We start from the raw sequence: 21103 nt of genomic DNA on the forward strand, positions 1-21103 counted from the left end.
TTGTGAGAAGCTTGTGAAAGGCTACCCAAAACATTTGAAACAAGTTAAACAATTTAAAGGCAATGCTACCAAATTCTAACAAATTGTATGTATACATCTGACCCACTGGGAATGTGATGAAATAAATAAAAGCTGAAATAAATAATTCTCTACTATTATTCTAATATTTCACATTCTTAAAATAGTGACGCTAACTGACTTAAGACAGGGAATGTTTTCTATGATTAAATGTCAGGAATTGTGAAAAACTGAGTTTAAATGTATTTGGCTAAGGTGTATGTACATTTCTGACCTTAACTGTAGGTATGATAAAGAATGTTGAACCAGTTTTGATCACTCAGAATCTTCGTACAGACCGTGTAAAGAGCAATATCCTAGAAATTGGAAGCAAAGCAGGGTATTACCCCAGTTTTTGAATCGTTGTTGAGCGCAGGCATTATTGTGCTCTGCCCAACATCTCCAGTGCGCACTCCAATTTTTCCAGTTAAATAGATTTGTGGTGTTGGCCAGCCAGTAGAATGGAGATTTGTACAATATCTAAAAGCTGTGAATGCAGCTGTGCATGCTTGCGCTCCAAATGTGCCAAACCTACACACTATATTGTCAGAAGTGCTGGCTACCAGCAGATGGTTTTCTGTTGTTGATTTGTCAAATGCTTTTTTTTCTGTACTATGAAAGCCTGGCTATCTATAATGCAGCATTGAAAGAAAACTTTGAGAGCCTCTCATTGCAAGCTGGAAGTGCACTTCTGCAGTATGTTGATGATCTAATGATTTATTCTCCATCAGAGGATGCCTGCGAACAAGATACTAAAGCTCTGTTAAAACATCTTGCGGAAAATGGCCATAAAACTACCTTGGCAAAACTGCCGTGAGTTAAAATTTAAGTTACATTTTTGGGTCATGTGATCAGAGATGAGGTAAAATCACTATCACCCAAACGTATTGAAGCAATAACAAGAATTCCTAAGCAAATTACAAAAAAAGTAGAGTTTTCTACTTAAGTGTTTTTACAAGAGCATGGGGGTCTTATAAGAAATGTTGCATACTTTTCATCAAAACTTGACACAGTAGCAGCAGGGTTGCCAAAATGTTTGAGGGCAGTGGCAGCAGCAGAAAAAGCAGTGTTGGCCTAAAGGGACTTTAACTCTTTTGGTGCCACATTCTGTGAAGTTGCTGGGTGGAAAAACAGTGCATTTGTCTGCAGCAATTTGTTTGATGTACAATGCTGTACTTTTACAGATGCCCAAAATTACTAATAAATGCTGCAATGTTTCAAATCCTGCAACTCTCCTCCCTACAGCAGAGGATGGGGAGCAACACAACTGTGTGGAAATAATAACTTCTCTTTGTTACTTGCATCTCAAGGACACACCATTAGATAATGCAGAATAGGAATTGTTTGTGAAAGGCTCGGCTTCCAGACACTCAGTAACTGGTAACACCAGGGTGGGGTTTGCAGTGCTTTCTTTACATTACACAATTGAGTAAGGGCCCCTGGCCTTACACTTATTAGCACAGATTGCAGAGCAAGAGGCTCTCACTGCTGCATGCAAATATGCACAGGGTAAACAGCTAACATTTACACAGATTGCAGATATGCATTTGGGTTAGATCATAATTTTAGGGCAATTTGTAAACAATGAGATTTTCTTATATCCACTGGCAAACCCATATCATACAGTACTCTGGTGGCTGAGCTGTTGAATGCAATTTTATTGACAGCGAAATTGTCTGTATGTAAATGCAAAGTGCATACTAACGCCTCTGATCCAATCTCTAATGGGGAATGCGAGGGCAGATAAAGCTGCAAAAACAATTGCTCAACACGAAACTACTTACATCACTGTAGTAGTTTCTGTTCCACAGCACTATGACACACACCACACATGGAACTACAGTGCATCCGGAAAGTATTCACAGCACTTCACATTTTGTTATGTTACAGCCTTATTCCAAAATGGTTTAAATTAATTATTTTCCTCAGAATTCGACAAACAATACCCCATAATTACAACATGAAAGTAGTTTGTTTGAAATCTTTGCAAATTTATAATTAAAAAAAAATCACATGTACATAAGTATTCACAGCCATTGCTCAATACTTTGTTGAAGCACCTTTGGCACCAATTACAGCCTCAAGTCTTTTTGTGTAGGATGCTACAAGCTTGGCACACCTATTTTTGGGCAGTTTCTCCCATTCTTCTTTGTAGGAACTATCAAGCGCCATCAGGTTGGATGGTGAGCGTCGGTGCACAGCCATTTTCAGATCTCTTCAGAGATGTTCAATCAGGTTTAAGTCTGGGCTCTGGCTGGGCCATTCAAGGACATTCACAGAGTTGGCCCGTAGCCACTCCTTTGTTAACTTGGCTGTGTGCTTAGGGCCATTGTCCTGTTGGAAGATGAAGCTTTGCCCCAGTCTGAGGTCCAGAGTGATCTGGAGCTGGTTTTCATTAAGGATGTCTCTGTACATTGCTGCATTCATCTTTCCCTCGATCCAGACTAGTCTCCCAGTTCCTGCCGCTGAAAAACATCCCCACAGCATGATGCAGGAATGGTATTGGCCAGGTGATGAGTGGTGCCTGGTTTCCTCCAGATATGACACTTGCCAGTCAGGCCAAAGAGATCAATCTTTGTTTCTCATGGTCTGAGAGTCCTTCAGGTGCCTTTTGACAAACTCCAGGCAGGCTGTCGTGTGCCTTTTACTGAGGAGTGGGTTCCGTCTGGGCACTCTACCATACAGGCCTGATTGGTGGAGTGCTGCAGAGATGGTTGTTCTTCGGGTTCTTGGTCACCTCCCTGACTAAGGCCCTTCTCCCCCAATCGCTCAGTTTGGCCGGGCGGCTATCTCTAGGAAGAGTCCTGGTGGTTCCAAACTTCTTCCATTTACGGATGATGGAGGCCACTGTGCTCACTGGTACCTTCAATGCTGCAGAAATGTTTCTTTACCCTTCCCCCAGATCTGTGCCTCGATGCACCTGAGCTCAATTTTGAGTGTCATGGCAAAGGCTGTGAATACTTATGTACATGTGATTTTTTTATTTTTAATAAATTTGCAAAGATTTCAAACAAACTTCTTTCACGTTGTCATTATGGGGTATTGTTTGAAGAATTTTGAGGAAAATAATGAATTTAATCCATTTTGGAATACGGCTGTAACATAACAAAATGTGGAAAAAGTGAAGCGTTGTGAATACTTTCCGGATGCACTCTAAAGAAAGCTTGCATTGATCCCTGGGGAAAACTTAGAGGGCTCGAATTACTTCTCTGTGGCCGAAGTCCGGGGAGCGGGGGGAATGTTCTTACAGAGAGCCCTATGTCCTGGTCCTGGTAAAGAAACCAACACCACCCTGAGAATTTAGGAGAAAGTCTCAAAGGGAAAGCAGGTGACAATGGCACCAACAAGGAAGCCATGGAACACATGGAGTACGTGTTATGGTGGAAGAAGCTTGCTGTACTTACATACCTGAAAATGACGCAGACGGACATGAGATTCAACAAAGAATTGAAAATATGATATGAACTGAACAGAGATGAACTAGCAAAAAGACAATTTACAAGTGGTTTCTGGTGTAATATTTTTGCAGGATGGCAACAAACATTAATGAGAATTTTGTTACCTGGATTAACAGTATTGATACTGCTCGCATCGTTTAGATGTTGTTTAACTCCTCTACCGAGAGGATGTATCAGTAAAATGATTAGTTCATCAATGGGTCAATACAAACTTAAATCAACTGCCAGTATCCCTGATTACGGTCCTGTACAACCTGATATGAACCCAGTTCCAGAATTGGTCCCACACTATCATGATTATAATGTGTATTAATGTGATTTAATTTTCTCTTTTTCCTTAAAAAGCTTTCTCAACCTCTGTTAGCACAAAAACAGCCCTCTGCAATGTTTTATTATCATATTTGTATTACTCTGAATGATGTCTATAATGTTTTAATGTTGATTTATTTTGTTTAGTGAGTGTTTCATGCTCAGATGAGGGAGTGTTATGGGAATTTATGCTCATTCCACATGTTTTATAATTTTAGAGTTTATTCTTCTGTTACGTGTTGCTTATAATGCTGTCCACTGTTGAACTATGCTGTCCTCTAATTGAACTAATGTTCCATGTGTGTGTGTGAGTGTGTTGAAGAAGATGCTGTGATGTGGGTTTTAAGATAACAGTAAGGTTAACAACTTGAGACAATTTAAAGCCGAAACTCTCTGAGATGAAAGCAGAAGCAGTCGTGTGGTGGAGTTAGCGAAGGTGGGGGCTGCACTCCACAGATACTGATAAAAAAACAATGTTGAGAAGGCTCTGGGTTCACTCATCAAGAGGATGCTTTGGCATTCCAAATGGTGACAAACAATTTCTTGCAAGAAATTAAACTTGCAGAAAGACAGTCCTTTTCTTTTTTTAAAACAAAATTTCAGTAAAAGAAGAATCTCATTGGTCAATTGACAAGAACACAATACACCACCTTGGTGACGGAAGGATTTTTTTCAAGCAAGCTGCTTTTTCAGTTTTTTGAAGACATTAACTCAGCAGGGACTCCCGGCGGTCAAGGGATTAACAAGCTCCTGCAGGCAGACGGTAATGCCTTGTCTACTTCTGCCCTGGCCAGCAAATTTTGTCTTAAATTTTTTAATTTTGTCATAAAAATTTAAAAATATTGAAACTGTTTATTTCAAGGTTAAATTTTGTTTTTGAACCTGACTTTTGAACCCCAATATGTGTGTATAACTTTGATTTGAGCGTTTACATCTGGAAAATGTCATTATTAGATTAGAATATTTTATATAGAAGAAAACAATTCTTGCAATATTTGATGCATTTCACACAGCATCAACAACAGTTTTCTAAACGAATGCTTTGCTTTCCTTTTAATTTGTTAAAAAAGTAAAAATGTCCTTCTGCCCCATACATACAACGACAGGTCGTTCAGTTCTACAGGTAATTCAGCAATTCACCCATTTAATTAGGTGCCAAGAACAGATAGTCCAGAGCCCCTAATGTATCTGTTAGTTATTTATTATTATTTCCTGTCTTGAAAGTGTATGGCAGCCCATAGAACCACTTTAAAAGTAAAATTGTGAAATTTGGGCTCACTGATAAAGGGGAGAGTCTGAACATCAGCCATAACAAATTTGGGGTCTTTAACTCAAACCCTCTAGTGCCACCAAGAGTTCAAAGTTTCACTTATGTTTATGCTCAATTTTTAAACCGTTAGTCCTAGAATTCATTATCCTCCATATTCGATTTTCCACCTTTTTTAATTTTCAGAAAAATGACTTTCAAACTCCTAGGCCTTATGTATTATTTGTTCAAAATTTGGCATGTATCATCTGGGCAAACTGGTGACAAAAAGCTATCAAAAGTTTTTTGATAAATCAAACTGTTCTCATATAATTAATTGAACTGTAAGTACGCCAAAGTCAACACAATGCTGTATCTTTGCAACACTTTGGCATATATAAATGAAACTTAGTATATGTCATAACAATCATGACTTAAGGGTGTCTACACAGTTTTGCACAGTGCCTCCTACTGACCAAGAGAAAAGAAAAATGGCTATTTTGCTAATAATGTCTGAATACTAGATTCAATGGGGAGATACAGTCAAATAATACCAATTTTTCGAATGTGAGCCATTTTGAATTTTGTATTTAACAAACATTAAAAATGTGGATAATACCTACACATTTTAAGGGCAGTACCACTTTGTGGTCAAAAGATGTAATGAAATGTATAATTTATAAATGCTTCCTTGGGTCAGGTTGAGCATGATGATACCCATTTTGCACGGTCAGAAATATTTCTTATTCGCCATTTTTTTTATGTAATTAAAAACCTACTTTTTCAATCTCCTAAGGCGGCCGTCTGATTGGCACAGAATTTGGGGTATATCATACAAATGGATGGATGATATACTTTTCCACAGACCAAACGGTTCCTGAAAAGCATACCAATGAAGTAGATGGCAAGATGCCAAAAAGGATCTGAGGCTGTATCTTGCCAACGCTTTGGCAAATTGTCATGAATCTTTGTGTCATTATCACCACAACCTGACTGCACCATAAAAATTGTTGACAGTGCAACCTATTGGTTTGGCCTATAATTAATTGTTTTGTAACATAAAAGATTCAACTGTTGTTGTTTTTTTATTCCTTACACGCTGTTGGAGCGCTTGTTCCCATAATTTCTGGATGTAGCTTTAATTGAACTTTTGAGCGAAATTCCATGCTTTTTTTTCAGACTATTTTCCAGGCAAATAAAGATTAACTTTGCTCACTGTGACAATCCTAGACAATGATTTTTTCTATGAGTCAGTAGAGAGCCTGATTGGCTGAAACTCTTCCCACATGAAGTGCAGTGGTACGGCCTCTCTCCAGTATGCACTCGCTCATGTGCTTTTAGGTTTCCTAAAATACTGAAACTCTTCCCACATGAAGTGCAGTGGTACGGCTTCTCTCCAGTATGCACTCTCTCGTGTTTTTTCAGGTTTCCTGAAGTAGAGAAACTCTTTTTACAATGTGAACACTTGTAAGGTTTTTCTCCAGTATGGATTCTTTTGTGACTTTCCAAGTCACAAGCTCTGTAAAAGGCTTTCCCACACTCAGAGCATGCATAATCTGTCAAACCGGAGTGTTTTTTCTGGTGGACTTTTAAACTCTGCTGAAATGAAAACCTTTTTCCACAAAGCGAACATAAGTAAGGCTTCTCATTTGGATGAATTTTCCAGTGTGTCCTTAAGACTGATGCTGAAGAAAATGTTTTGCCGCACTGATCACAGCTATATGACTTTTCTCGAGAGTGCACAGACAGATGTTTCTTGAGCTTACATGCCTGTCTGAAACTCTTCCCACACTGATGGCATTTGAAAGGCTTCTCTCCAGTGTGAATTCTCATGTGCCTAGTGAGATTTTCTTTGCATTTGAAACTCTTCCCACACTGATGGCACATGAAAGGCTGCTCTCCAGTGTGAATTCTCATGTGCCTTAAGAGAATTTCTTTACGTTTAAAACTCTTCCCACACTGATGGCATGTGAAAGGCTTCTCACCAGTGTGATTTCTCATGTGGCGCTTAAGACCTGCTTTATGTGCGTAAATCTTTCCACACTGATTGCAGGTGAAAGAATGTTTTACTCTTGTTCTTTTAGTTCTCTTTTGTGATAAAGTTTCAGTTTGTGAGCCACTAAAAGTATTTTGTTCAGTTTTGAAACTATGAAGTGTCTGATCCGGATGGTATTTCTCCTCCTTCACTTCATTCAGTTCTTGATTTTCCTCTTTTACTAAAAGATCTAAAATGAAAACACAAAATGACAAATGTTAAAATTATGGAAATAAAACTCAACCCAAATTCTTTAGAAGAAAGCTACAAGTATCAAGTATCTATTTTATTAACTGCTGCAAGGTTTAAGGAATTCAATGTTATGTGCATTTAGTTTTATTGTATTTTTTGTTTTTCTTATATTTATTGCATTGTTATTTTTACACCTCCTTAATTCAGTGTCAGTGTATTTATCAAAGTTCCATGATGTTTTAATCCAATACCACATCATTCCTCTTTTTGTTTTCTACTAAATAAGCATAAAATCACATTGCAACTGATTATTTTCTGTATTTCATACTTAAAAACGATATGAAGTAGCTTGAATGAAGCAAGCTACTTTAGTTTTGTAGTGGAACTCTCTGGTTGCTTTCAATTTGTCATTTTTATTTTTTATTTCTTTCTGTAGAGCAGTTGGTACCTCAGCTACATTTCTTCATTTGAAGTCTGTCGAGGGCCTTTAAGGCTCGGGTATACTTCTCACAGAATGCACACATGGAGAGTTTTACCTTTTTCTTTATGTCTTTGGTTCACAAACAGTTTTGTTCTATCTCAGACCAGCATATTTTTCACTGCTTATAATCTGTGACTCCAGTGTATATTAAAGTGCCCTAAAATATGGGAATTAATAGTTTTACAGTTTCATGTAATGATAATAAACTCTTAAAGGGATAGTTCACCCAAAAATGAAAATTCTCTCATTATTTACTCACCCTCATGATATCCCAGGTGTGTATGACTTTCTTACTTCACCAGGGCCCATATTCACAAAAGATTATTATCTTACCATTGGTAGTTCTCTAAATAGTTCCTAGCTAGGGGTTTCTGCTTAAAAGCTATCCACAAATATCTTAAATGTAAGAGTAAGGCGGAGTTGACCTCGTTGCTATGCCGTACATTTTATCAGCGCACTCCTTTAAAATCAGCCAAAGAGATTGGTAGAGAGTGAAGCGCTATTTCTTTGCAAATTCCTCATAGATAGATAGATAAACTCAGCAAAAAAGAAACTTCCCTTTTTCAGGACACTGTATTTTAAACATCATTTTGTAAAAATCCAAATAACTTCAAAGATCTTTATTGTAAAGGGTTTAAACAATGTTTTCCATGCTTGTTCAATGAACCATAAACAATTAATGAACATGCACCTGTGGAATGGTTGTTAAGACACTAACAGCTTACAGACGGTAGGCAATTAAGGTCACAGTTATAATAACTTAGGACACTAAAGAGACCTTTCTACAGACTCTGAAAAACACCAAATGAAAGATGCACAGAGTCCATGCTCATTTGCGTGAACATGCCATAGGCATGCTGCATGGAGGCATGAGGACTGCAGATGTGGCCAGGGCAATAAATTGCAATGTCCGTACTGTGAGACACCTAAGACAGCGCTACAGAGAGACAGGAATAACAGCTGATCGTCCTTGCAGTGGCAGACAACGTGTAACAACACCTGCACAGGATCGGTACATCAGAATATCACACCTGAGGAACACCTACAGGGTGGCAACAACATTTGCCCAAGTTACACCAGGAATGCACAATCCCTCCATCAGTGCTCAGACTGTCCACAAAAGGCTGAGATGCTGGACTGAGGGCTTGTAGGCCTGTTGTAAGGCAGGTCCTTAACGGACTAAGGGCTTGTAGGCCTGTTGTAAGGCATGTCCTTACCAGACATCACCGGCAACAATGTCGCCTATGGGCACAAACCCAACCGCTGGGCCAGATGCGACTAGCAAAAAGTGCTCTTTATTGATAAGTCACTGTTTTCAGTGGTCAGGGGTGATGGTCGTACTCACGATTAATGAGCGTTACACCGAGGCCTGTACTCTGGAGCGGGATTGATGTGGAGGGTCTGTCATGGTCTGGGGTGGTGTGTCACAGCATCATCAGATTTAGTTTATTGTCATTGCAGGCAATCTCAATGCTGTGCGTTACAGGGAAGACATCCTCCCTCATGTGGTACCCTTCCTGCAGGCTCATCCTGACATGTCCCTCCAGCATGACAATGCCACCAGCCATGCTGGAGTGTCAGTGTTCCACCATGGCCACGAAGAGCCCGGATCTTAATCCCATTAAGCACGTCTGGGACCTGTTGGACCGGAGCGTAAGGCTTGGGCCATTCGCCCCAGAAATGTCTGGGAACTTGCAAGTGCCTTGGTGGAAGAGCACTGTGGTGGAATGATAGCCTCTTAGGGCCACCCTTCAGCAAGGCACACGATGGGAGTTGGGCAGGCGAGCGAGAAGAGGTGCATAATTAATAAGCTTCGTTCTGACAGCGATGGATGAAGCACACCTGATGTGAATAATGCTTCATCACAGCTGTTTTTAAAACACAGAGCGCACCTATTCTCAGGGAGCTGGCTTCAAATCTCCATGTGTGCACACACTGGCATCCTTGCATGGCCAGGACCAGAGCTGGGAGTGTTTGGACGAGTGGATATGCCACCAGACCCACTCCTCAGAACCCAGGACAGATTAAATTAGGAGAATTGCACACATCGCGGCTGACGGGCTAGATGCTGGGCCACCTTCCCCTCTCACCTTCTGCGGGCCTGGGAGTCAGGCTGCCAAGGGCACCAATGCTGCCCCTCGTGCCGTGGACCCTGGAGGGGAGCGTATGTGCCTGACAGACCCAGCTCATGCCTGTGCTATTCCATGGACACCCACTGTGTCTGTCTCGTGCTCACCCGCCACAGTGGTGGAGAATGTGGGCACTTTTGTGGGCAGAAACAACACTGTTGGACACCATCAGTGAAGTCACTCTTCCTCTCATTCACCAGTTAGATGGAAAGCCTGGAGTGGGATGGTGAAAACACGGGGATGGCCTCCCAGCTGCAGCAAAAGGTTAAGTGGCATTAAATAAGCATTAACCCTGTGGCTGGCTGAGGCTGTCATATTAATACGTGTTTTTTCTCTGTTCACACCCGGATGCGAGTGAGAGGAAGAGCTGGCCCAGAAAGGTATCCCCCGTACGTCCACTCCAACCGTAGGGCCTGGTTGAGGAAGTAGCATTCCCGTGTGGGCGGCTTAAGAGTGTGTGCCTCCGGCTCTGAATTCCATGGTTGGATACGAGCATGGGAGGATGACGATGGTGGAGGTGGGGAGGGGGAGATGTCGCAGAATGATCCACCCCTCCGGCTTGTCATCGTCGCCTCGCCTCTTAAGGCCACACTTCAGCCAGGCTCACGATGGGAGTTGGGCAAGTTGGAGCTCATGTCTGGGCCATTCCATGGACACTACCCCGCCCTTTATGGAGCCCCATCTCACCGCGAGGATGCCAGATTCCCCCTTTTGTAATGAACACTATTCCCCATGGACATTTACTTTTATTATTTCCAATAAATGCCTCTCCGAGGCTTGATGCCACACCCTATATATGTCTGTGAAACTTGTTCAGTTTATGTCTTAGTTGTTTAATATTTTTATGTTCATACAAATATTTACACATGTTAAGTTGTATGAACATGAATGCTGAAAATAAAAGCAGTTCAAAGTGAGAGAACGTTTCTATTTTTGCTGAGTTTAGACAGACAGATAGATATATAGTAGGGGTGTAACAATCCATCTATCTGGATTGATGCAATCTTATCAATACAATGTGCAAATATCAATATATAATTTTTTGGTAAGAGGTACCTTTATTTTAATAAACTCCTGTCAGCCACGTCCGTATGCCTCTCCATCAGGCAATGAAGCACCCTTATTACATTCAGTTCACTTTATGAGTGCTAAATATCCATGCGCACGCGTCAATCTGGCTTCCCATGAAATGCGAGCTCTAGTGATGGGATCAGTGCGAGCACGTCAACCAGGCTCTCCTTAAAATGCGGGCACTTGTGACAAATGCAGAGTGGCTCAAATGCTTTAATTAATTTGGGATTTCATCAAATTGTTGGACGTGTGGTCTGGAGAGGGCATAAATAGTTTGATAGACGATTCTGCTGAAGGTTGACTGAAATTCCCAATTCATCTGCATAACACAGTTTAATTTTTTCAGTTTGTAGGAATAAAAACACCTTCACAATTCAGGCATTTTTACATTTTAAATGTCAATATTATAATGTTTATCATATTATAATTTTATATTATTGAAATACACCGACTCAATTGGGATTCAGGCAATACATTTTTAAAGGGTTGACGTCATAATAATATTATAATATATTGTTTTTAATGTGGATTGATGACAGCAGGCATACCTTGGATCATTTGTGAGTCACTCTAGGAGGTTAGAAATCCTCAAGACGACTTCTAAGCTGTTGTGGGTTTAGGAGCTACTTTTAGTGTTAAAATGCTTCATAAATTAGTCTTAGTTGAACATTTTACAAGTCCTAAAATTAAAAGTGACTCGCTTCAAATTTTTAATAGTTGCTCCTAAATTTCCGCATTAGGAGCTACTTTTAACCTATAAATGTTTGTGAACACGGGCCCAGAACACATTTGAAGAAAAGAAAAGAAAATATCTCAGCTCAGCAGGTGCGTAAAATTATTGTCTTAAAAAGCAACACATACTTTTGGTGCATATATAAAAAAAAAGGTAAATATTTAAGTAAATTTTTTAAACTCTAAATCACGCTTCCTTTCTGCAGCTGTAAGCGCTTGTGACGTAATCACATTGGCATTTGAAACACATAGAACTGATGCACATAGATCACATCCAGCTGTTTATGAGAGGAGGAATGCTGTACAGAAGCTTCGTTGGTTTAAATCTGTATTTATTTGTTTCTTCACTGACAATGGTGTGTTTGTGTGTTTATCCTGGATGTCTAAACCAAAAGGAGAATGTGAGGTTACGTCCGTAACATGGCAAAGTGAATACGTCACACGAGAAACACATTGTACATCAATACTGATTAAATGAAAATTATGAAATATGAATTGATAAATAACTAGTCATCAAATGGTGTGAACTGCTTGACGTTTTATAACTTTAAAATTCATGAACAGACCATAATAAATCATGAAGTATTGACACAAACCTCTTTGTTCCTCAGTATCTTCATTTTTCATGACATTTGAACTGCATGATTCTGGATAACTCATGTCCTCACTCTCTTCTTTAATAAACATCATTTTACAATGTTTTATCCCGCAGATCTCAGTTGAAACACCTGGAGTTATTCCTGTTCGTGTTCAAACAAGTCTTCCGTTAAGGGTGATGACAATATTGGTGACATTTATAAACATGAATCCGATGCTCGAATAATGTACAAACAAAACAACAATGCCAGAAGTTTCTGCAGGTTAAATATCAACAGAGAATAATTTACAGTTTTCCATGTATCTACAAACGTGCGTTAAACATCATCTTACACATACAGTTTTGTGCATTTGTTGGTTTAAAAGTGAATGTTTTCAAAACTCTGCAAATCTCTCAGAGCGTCGCCATGTTTGTGTGACGTCATACAACAGCGACTCGGAAGGGACTTTCTTCTTCTTTATTGGCGGCTCGCATTCAAAAATAGAGCATTACCGCCATCTACTGGGGGGGATAAACACCTTTTATGGCCTAGCTATATTCAATTAACCGAGTTCTATTCAGAAATCTTATTAACAGACCATCCCCTCTTACTGGATTTAAAAGCTTCTTTAAAGTTAATTGCTGTTCTCCTTTCTTCTGTAATTCATCTGTTAGTTTATTTCTTTCCTCTGTATATATGTTACACTGTATTAATACATGTTCCACTGTTTCTCTAACTCCACACCAATCACATAATCTTGTAAGATGTTTTATTTTTGCATTGTAGAAAAGGCTTAATGAGGCTAAAGTACAACAGAAAATAATTTTTTTAATGAGTAAAAAAGTATGATTTACCTAACAGTTAACACGTAAGAGTTTTGACATTGTGTACATCAGAAAATACCATGGTACTACCATAGTAATTTGATATATTGCCATATACAGTATCCTATAGTATTCACATGGTGCTTCAAGGTAATTCAAAGAATACCATGGTACTTTGCTATATGATTATCAAATTCATATTTGATATGTACATGGTACATAACTGTAATGGCACATGTCCAAATAACATGGTAACGCCATGGTACTTCTTATGTGTTTTAGTGCATGTACAAAGTGTTTTGATACTCTTTTGGTTGGGAAATGTCTTTACCTGTAATAGTCATTCACAAGCTGCACACTTAAGAACTTCTTCATCACTGTCTTGCAGGAATTTGCATGTTTGGTTTCCATTCGTTGTAGTTAAATATTGACTGCAACAAGAGTTATCTTTGTTTTCCATCTTTTAATGTATTCTGTTAGTGTGTTGGCGAGTGAGAAGAACCCACTTCAAGTGATTCAACAGCACGAGCATGAGTCATTCAGACTGAATTAAGAACCGTTTCACACTGCATTTCTATCATGTGTGACCAAGTCATTGAAAAGAATCAACTCAATTGATTGATTTATTTGTTAATCTGACATCTTTATTTCTGATTAAAAACAAATCGACAGACTTTGGCTTGGTTTTCCAAAGCACTAAGTAGAATGTTAGAATGTGTACTTAATCTCTAAGGTGCATTTCCCGAAAGCATCATTATCTACAGTAAGTAGTTCATAAATATGTTTGTAATATAACGAGACAAAGGGACATTTAACAAATTAATTTATTTTATTTTGAACATTAGAAAGCCATTGAAAAACATTTTTTTTAAATAATCACTATAAAATCAATAGGCAGTCTACACAGTCTGCAATTGTGATGTGATAGGTCTGAATTTACAAGACATATAATAGAGTAAAATATTATATTACCCTTCTTTGATAAGCAGAATTGTTATGGCAACAGAAAGACAACATATTCTTATTACACAGATTATTTAAGAAGACAGTTGTGAGTAATGTGACCATCCAGTTTAAAACTTAAATAAAAATGCCTTAAGAAATAAATAAATATGGTAAACAGAGAAGATTAGAGTGAAAGTGTGAAATGAGATGTTCCCTCACTCTCTCTCTCTTCATCCTCCTCCTCTTCTTTTTCCTCCAATGGCTGGTTCAAATCAACTTGACTTTAGCCATTTTACAAGGGAGTAACAAACTGCATGATGCATAATGGCAGTAAGGCCATAAGTACACAGTACCTTCAACTGACCAGATGATCTATTAATATTTAGATAGTTTTATTAGTTCAATACTGGAATAAGACATTTTAATCCTGTTCTTTGGACATTTGTTCGGTTTCCAGCCAAAAAAAATCGCATATATTCATGTTACATGCATTTATTGCATCTCTTTTATTCATCTCTAAGATTGAGCATCAATACATCTGAAACTCCATCTTACAAAAACTATTAAATTCTGTAATAGTTAGGTAATACATTTCAGCGCCTTGACAATGTTACAAACAACTTCCATGCTTGTCAGTATATCCACCTTACTTTCATTTTGAGAAGTCAAACACCTGGACACACTGGGCAAAGTGATCAGCAACTTTGAACCTGACAGCTCTCGTAACGAAGCACTTAAGTTCAACTTTATAAAAAGTGATCTACGTGCTTGTTATGAAGTGTTAATTCATCATAAAATAATGAGTGACGTTAGTTAAGATGATCGTAAAAGCTTAAGTTGCAATGCTATCGGGAAACCATTATCAATAAAGTGGCTTTGCTACTGAAAAGCTAATTGATTTAAGAACTAGTGAAGCTACCAACCCCCACTTGATAACACACTAATACACTGATGCCTCATGACCTTTTCTAAAAGCAGTAATCACCACTCCCAGAGTATCTACCACTTTAGGAGGGTTGTGGCAGCGGGGGCATGGTCAAGCGCCCGTCTGGGAGACAAAAGCGGTAAGGGCGCTTACACCTGAGCTAAATTATGTCTAACACCTGTCTCTAATTTCAGTGAGCACGGGGAGAGCGGCATAAAAGGCAGCCAGAGGGCCTCCATGGCAGGGAGAGAGTGACATAAGAATTACTGTGTTTGTGTGTGATAAAGCTCGCTGTTTAAAAGTTCTCTGTGCATGTTGTGATTATTGATAATAAAGAACCTCACCTCTGAGCCACTGCGTCAAGTGTCATCCCTCGGAGGAGATTGTTACACTGGTGCCGAAACCCGGGAATTGTTCGTCCAAGTATGGAGATGGGTCGCCCCGTAGAGTCCTCCCAGCTGACGGAGGTCCTCCAGTCCCTCGCAACACTACACCAGAGCCACCAACAGTCCCTGCTTGAGCTCCGGCAGGACAAGGATCGCCGGTTTTTTGAGATCATGCGGGCTCAGGCAGAGGACCGGCACACCATCCGGAGCCTCCTCAGCCAGGAGGCCGCACCGGCCACAGCCGCGACCCCGGACTCCCGCTCCACGCTGCCCCCGCCCACGTTACAGAAGATGGGGGCAGCAGATGATCCTGAGGCCTTCCTTGATTTGTTTGAGCAAACGGCAGAAATCTGGAGCTGGCCGCATGAACAATGGGCAGCCCGCCTAGTTCCTCCTGTCCGGGGAAGCTCAACTCGCGGCTCAACAACTGCCAGCAACTAATCTCCTGGCTTACACAGACCCGGAAGAGAATCGTCAGCTCTTCCGGGGCATGAAGTTGGAATAGTCCGATCGCCCGTTCGCGTTTGCCCAACGGCTCCGGGACGCCTGTCGGAGATGGCTGCTCGTGGGGGACCGCGACGTCGAGGAAGTTATCGATCAGGTGGTACTGGAGCAATTTGGCCAATGGCTGCCCCGGAAAACGGCGGAGTGGGTCCAGTGCCACTGCCCGGCGTCGCTGGAGGAAGCGGTTCGCCTTGCGGAGGACCATCTGGCGGCGATCCCGAGGGCGGACGAACCCTCCTTCTCTCTCTCTCTTCCCCCTTCCCCTGTCTTCTCCCCCTCCCCTATGTCCTTTCGCTCTGTTCTCTCCCCAGGGCCCGTGCCTGCCCCGCGCAGGCATGGAGTGTACCAGAGACCAGCTTCCCGGCCTTGGGAGAATGTACCCTCCCCTTCCCCGTCATTCAGCCGTTCTCCTCCTCAGGTGAGCCGCCAGGAAATGGTTTTCCAGGCGGCTCACTATAATCCTATGGCCGGTCACCTAGGGGAACGGAAAACACTTCTCCGTCTAATAGCCCGTTTCTTTTGGCCGGGCATTGGCGGTGACGTCCGCAGGTGGTGTGCGGCGTGCCGTGAATGTCAGCTGGTAAACCCACCGGCCACCCCAAAAGCGCCATTGCGCCCTCTACCATTGTTCGAGGTCCCCTTCGAAAGAATTGGGATGGACCTCGTCGGGCCATTAGAACGGTCAGCACACGGCCATCGCTTTGTGTTAGTCCTAGTGGATTACGTGACGCGATATCCGGAAGCAGTGCCTCTGAGCAACATCTCCGCACGCAGTGGCTCAGAGGTGAGGTTCTTTATTATCAATAATCACAACGTGCACAGAGCACTTTTAAACAGCGAGCTTTATCACACACAAACACAGTAATTCTTATGTCACTCTCTCCCTGCCATGGAGGCCCTCTGGCTGCCTTTTATGCCGCTCTCCCCGTGCTCACTGAAATTAGAGACAGGTGTTAGACATAATTTAGCTCAGGTGTAAGCGCCCTTACCGCTTTTCTCTCCCGGATGGGCGCTTGACCACGCCCCCGCTGGCACAGGGGTGTAAACTACTCCCAAAAACAGTACAGAGCAGGTGGTGCAGCTGTAAATACTTAAAGAACTAAGATCTGGGAATCCCAAAATGTTTAACCAAAGGATCTCAACACTCCACTCTCATATAGGTCGCCGAGTGTAGTAACCCCCCTCACATTCCACTCTGACCAGCAAAAAGGGGACTCATTAAAACATAATTTGAGGTTCAGACATATGGAGGCAACATTTAAATAAATGTCCAAATTAAACACTGGACACTTTTGTCCACACTGAGTACAAATGCGAGATAACGGGGTGTGACTTAACTTCTCCGGTTAGTTTCATAGAAAGGCTTTGTAATGCGAAATAGGGTCAAAAACTCTCAGGTGTAAGAGACCAATGAGCCAAATGTCTGAGACCGAATGCTTAATAATAAAATAAAATCTTGTGTAGGCCTAGCCCACCGTTGTCAATCGGCCTATGTAGTTTATTGAAATGTAATATAGGATGCTAAATTCCAAATGAAGGACTTCGATATGCTGTCAAATAGCTTGAAATAAGAGAGGGGGATATCTACATGGAGAGATTGCAACAGGTAGTTACATTTTGGAATACAATTCATTTTAGTAACATTAACCTACACAATCATAGGTAAATATAATGAAGCCCACATTGCTTGAAAACATTTTTATTAAGAGGTCAAAATTAAACGTCAAATGCACCATACCTCATGCCACCACCCCTGGAAAATCATCTTCCCTTCTTATTGCGGCTGCTAATGGTTCTAGGGCAAGACAGAACAATAATGGGGAAAGAGGGCAACCCTGCCAGGTTTGTACCACTGCTACCAGTTGTCTATAAAGTTACTTAATCCATCCAATAAAAGTATTCGTGAACCCATATATTTCCAAAATCTTAAAAAGATATTACCATTCTCCAACAATTCCCCAAACGCCTTTTCGGCATCAAGTGAGATGGCAGCGACCGGAGTCTGATCATTTGCCACTGACCACATGATATTGATGAATGTTATCAGATGAGCTGCAGCCCCGAGTAAACCCCACCTGATCTTTATGTATGTAACAGATGTCATAACTTTACTCAATCAGTTAGCCAGAATCTTTGACAATATTGTTACATCTAGCTGGATCAGGGAAATTGGACGTTAACTCTTACACTCACTTGGATCTTTGTCCTTTTTAAGTATCAGACTGATCCAGGCTTGTGTCATGGTTGGCCGAAGTTTTTCCATTCTTTAATGATTCCATATAAACTTCTAGCAAAATGGAGCCAATTCTGTAGCATAATATTCAGCAGCAAAGCCATCTGGCCCCACCTTAATTACCTGGCCAAACTCCCCCAAGGTTATCTCAGAATCAAGATATTTTTTTTGCTCAGTCGTCAGTTTAGGGAGTTCTAATTCTTCCACAAAGTTTCTAATATCTTCATCAGTAGACAAAGACATGGAACTATAAAGAGCAAGATAGAATTCTTTAAAAGCATTATCAACATCAATGGCTGAGGTAAAAATGTCACCATCAGCAGATTTCACTGAGGTAATGTTAGAAAATGACTCCCTCTGCTTTATATATCTATCCAAAAGCTTCCCTGCTTTGTCCCCCAACTCAAAGTATGACTGTCTTGCCCTGAATAGCCAAATCTCCACCATTCACGACAAAATTGTTTTATATGTGTATTTCAATCAGGTGAATTCTCTGAGGCCATCTGATGGCCAACTCTCAGTTCAACTCTGTTCCCATGTCGATCTGTCAGTGGATCACTAGCTTTCTGACAGACAGGCAGCAGCATGTGAGACAGGGGAAATTCACTTCTGGCACCTGTTCAATCAGCACACCCCCCAGGGATGTGTGTTCTCCACATTACTCTTCTCCCTCAACACCAATGACTGCATTGCCAAGGACCCCTCTGTCAAGCTCCTGAAGTTTGCAGACGACAACACTGTCATCGGCCTCATCCGAGATGACGATGAGTCTGCATACAGAAGGAAGACTAAACGGCTGGCTGTCTGGTGCAGTCATAACAACCTTGAGCTCAAAACGGTGGAAATGATTGTGGACTTTAAGAGGAACACCTCAAAACTGACCCCCTCGCAATTCTAAACAGCACTGTGGCAGCAGTGGAGTCATTCAGGTTCCTGGGCACTACATCTCACAGGACCTGAAGTGGGAGACACACATTGACTCCATTGTGAAAAAGGCCCAGTAAAGGTTGTACTTCCTTCGCCAGCTGAGGAAGTTCAACCTGCCACAGGCGCTGCTGATACAGTTCTACTCAGGAGTCATTGAGTCTGTCCTCTGCACTTCAATTACTGTCTGGTTTGGTTCAGCTATGAAATCAGACATCAGAAGACTACAAAGGACAGTTCAGACTGCTGAGAGGATTACTGGTTGCCCCCCAAAAAATGCTAGAAAATCTCTCTAGACCCCACTCAACAAGCCCACTACCTTTTTGAACTGTTGCCTTCTGGCCAACACTTTAGAACTATGAGCACCAGCACTACCAGACACACAAACAGCTTTTCCCTCAGACTATCCATCTCATGATAGTCTGATTTCGCTCCAACCAGAAGCCGTGGGTGACTGCGGAGGTGCGCACGCTGCTGAGGTCCCGAGACTCCGCCTTCAGAGCAGGCGATAAGGCAGCCCTAAGAACAGCTAGGGCCAAACTGTCACGGGCAATCAGAGAGGCAAAGCGCGCTACGCCCAGAGAATCCACAGTCACTTCCAGGACAGCGGTGACACGCGCGCATGTGGCAGGGCATCCAGGCCATCACCAACTACAGGACAACATCAGTTGCCTGTGACAAAGATGCCTCCCTTCCAGATGCGCTGAACGACTTCTACGCTCGGTTTGAAGTGCAGAACGACGTGATGGCGAGGAAGTCCACCCTCCTCCCAACGACCAGGTGCTCTGTCTTACCGCGGCAGATGTGAGGAAAACTCTACGTAGAGTCAACCCACGGAAGGCTGCTGGACCAGACAACATTCCTGGCAGAGTGCTCAGAGGATGTGCAGACCAGCTAGCAGATGTTCTTACCGACATCTTCAACATCTCTCTGAGCAGCGCCGTTGTTCCAACGTGCTTCAAGGCCACCACCATCATCCCCATGCCAAAGAAGTCTTCAGTGTCCTGCCTCAACGACTACCGTCCCGTCGCACTTACACCCATCATCATGAAGTGCTTCGAGAGGCTCGTCATGAGGCAGATTAAGACCCAGCTGCCCCCTCACTAGACCCACTGCAGTTTGCGTATCGTTCAAACCGTTCAACGGACGATGCCATCACCACAACCCTCCATCTGGCCCTCACCCACCTAGACAATAAGGACTCATACGTTCGAATGCTGTTCATAGATTTCAGCTCAGCATTCAACACAATCATTCCCCAGCACCTGATTGGAAAGCTGAACCTGCTGGGCCTGGACACCTCCCTCTGCAACTGGATCCTGGACTTCCTGACTGGGAGACCTCAGTCAGTCCGGATCGGGAACAGCATCTCCACCACCACCACACTGAGCACTGGGGCCCCCCAGGGCTGTGTGCTCAGTCCACTGCTGTTCACTCTGCTGACTCACGACTGTGCAGCAATGCACAGCTCGAATCACATCATCAAGTTTGCCGATGACACGACCGTGGTGGGTCTCATCAGCAAGAACAACGAGTCAGCATACAGAGAGGAGGTGCAGCGGCTGACGAACTGGTGTAGAGCCAACAACCTTTCCCTGAATGTCGACAAAACAAAAGAGATGGTTGTTGACTTTAGGAAAGCACAAGGTGAACACACTCCGCTGAACATCGACGGCTCCTCTGTGGAGATCGTCAAGAGCACCAAATTCCTTAGTGTTCACCTGGCGGAGAACCTCACCTGGTCCCTCAACACCAGCTCTATCACCAAGAAAGCCCAGCAGCGTCTCTACTTTCTTCGAAGGCTGAGGAAAGCACATCTCCCAACCCCCATCCTCACTACATTCTATAGAGGGACTATTGAGAGCATCCTGAGCAGCTGCATCACTGCCTGGTTTGGGACTTGCACCGTTTCGGACCGCAAAGCCCTGCAGAGGATAGTGAGGACAGCTGAGAAGATCATTGGGGTCTCTCTTCCCTCCATCAAAGACATTTACAAAAAACACTGTATCCGCAAAGCAACCAGCATTGTGGACGACCCCACACACCCCTCACACAAACTCTTTACCCTCCTCCC

At 42.1% G+C, this 21103-nt stretch overlaps 2 protein-coding genes across 2 annotated transcripts in view; both read right to left on the reverse strand.

Moving 5' to 3' along the window:
• The window catches only part of LOC127644886 (zinc finger protein OZF-like), a 385071-nt gene that overhangs the window by 66394 nt on the left and 297574 nt on the right, over window positions 1-21103 (reverse strand). The gene's annotated exons all lie outside the window — the stretch shown is intronic.
• Window positions 4802-12706, reverse strand: LOC127644909 (zinc finger protein OZF-like). The gene is made up of 2 exons (XM_052128356.1): window positions 12307-12706; window positions 4802-7295 (listed from the first exon to the last, which is right to left on the reverse strand). Exons 1-2 carry the CDS (start codon window positions 12398-12400, stop codon window positions 6283-6285), a joined length of 1107 nt encoding a protein of 368 aa, XP_051984316.1. The 5' UTR covers window positions 12401-12706; the 3' UTR covers window positions 4802-6282.

This window comes from Xyrauchen texanus, chromosome 6 (assembly GCF_025860055.1).
Source record: "Xyrauchen texanus isolate HMW12.3.18 chromosome 6, RBS_HiC_50CHRs, whole genome shotgun sequence".
NCBI lineage: Eukaryota > Metazoa > Chordata > Actinopteri > Cypriniformes > Catostomidae > Xyrauchen > Xyrauchen texanus.

Excerpts from the sequence above, each read along its gene's own strand:
- LOC127644909 (XM_052128356.1), bottom strand. The coding sequence starts at position 12,400 with ATGATGTTTATTAAAGAAGAGAGTGAGGACATGAGTTATCCAGAATCA. Across the intron at positions 7,296-12,306 it reads AGATACTGAGGAACAAAGAG|ATCTTTTAGTAAAAGAGGAA; the intron begins GTTTGTGTCAAT and ends TTTTCATTTTAG.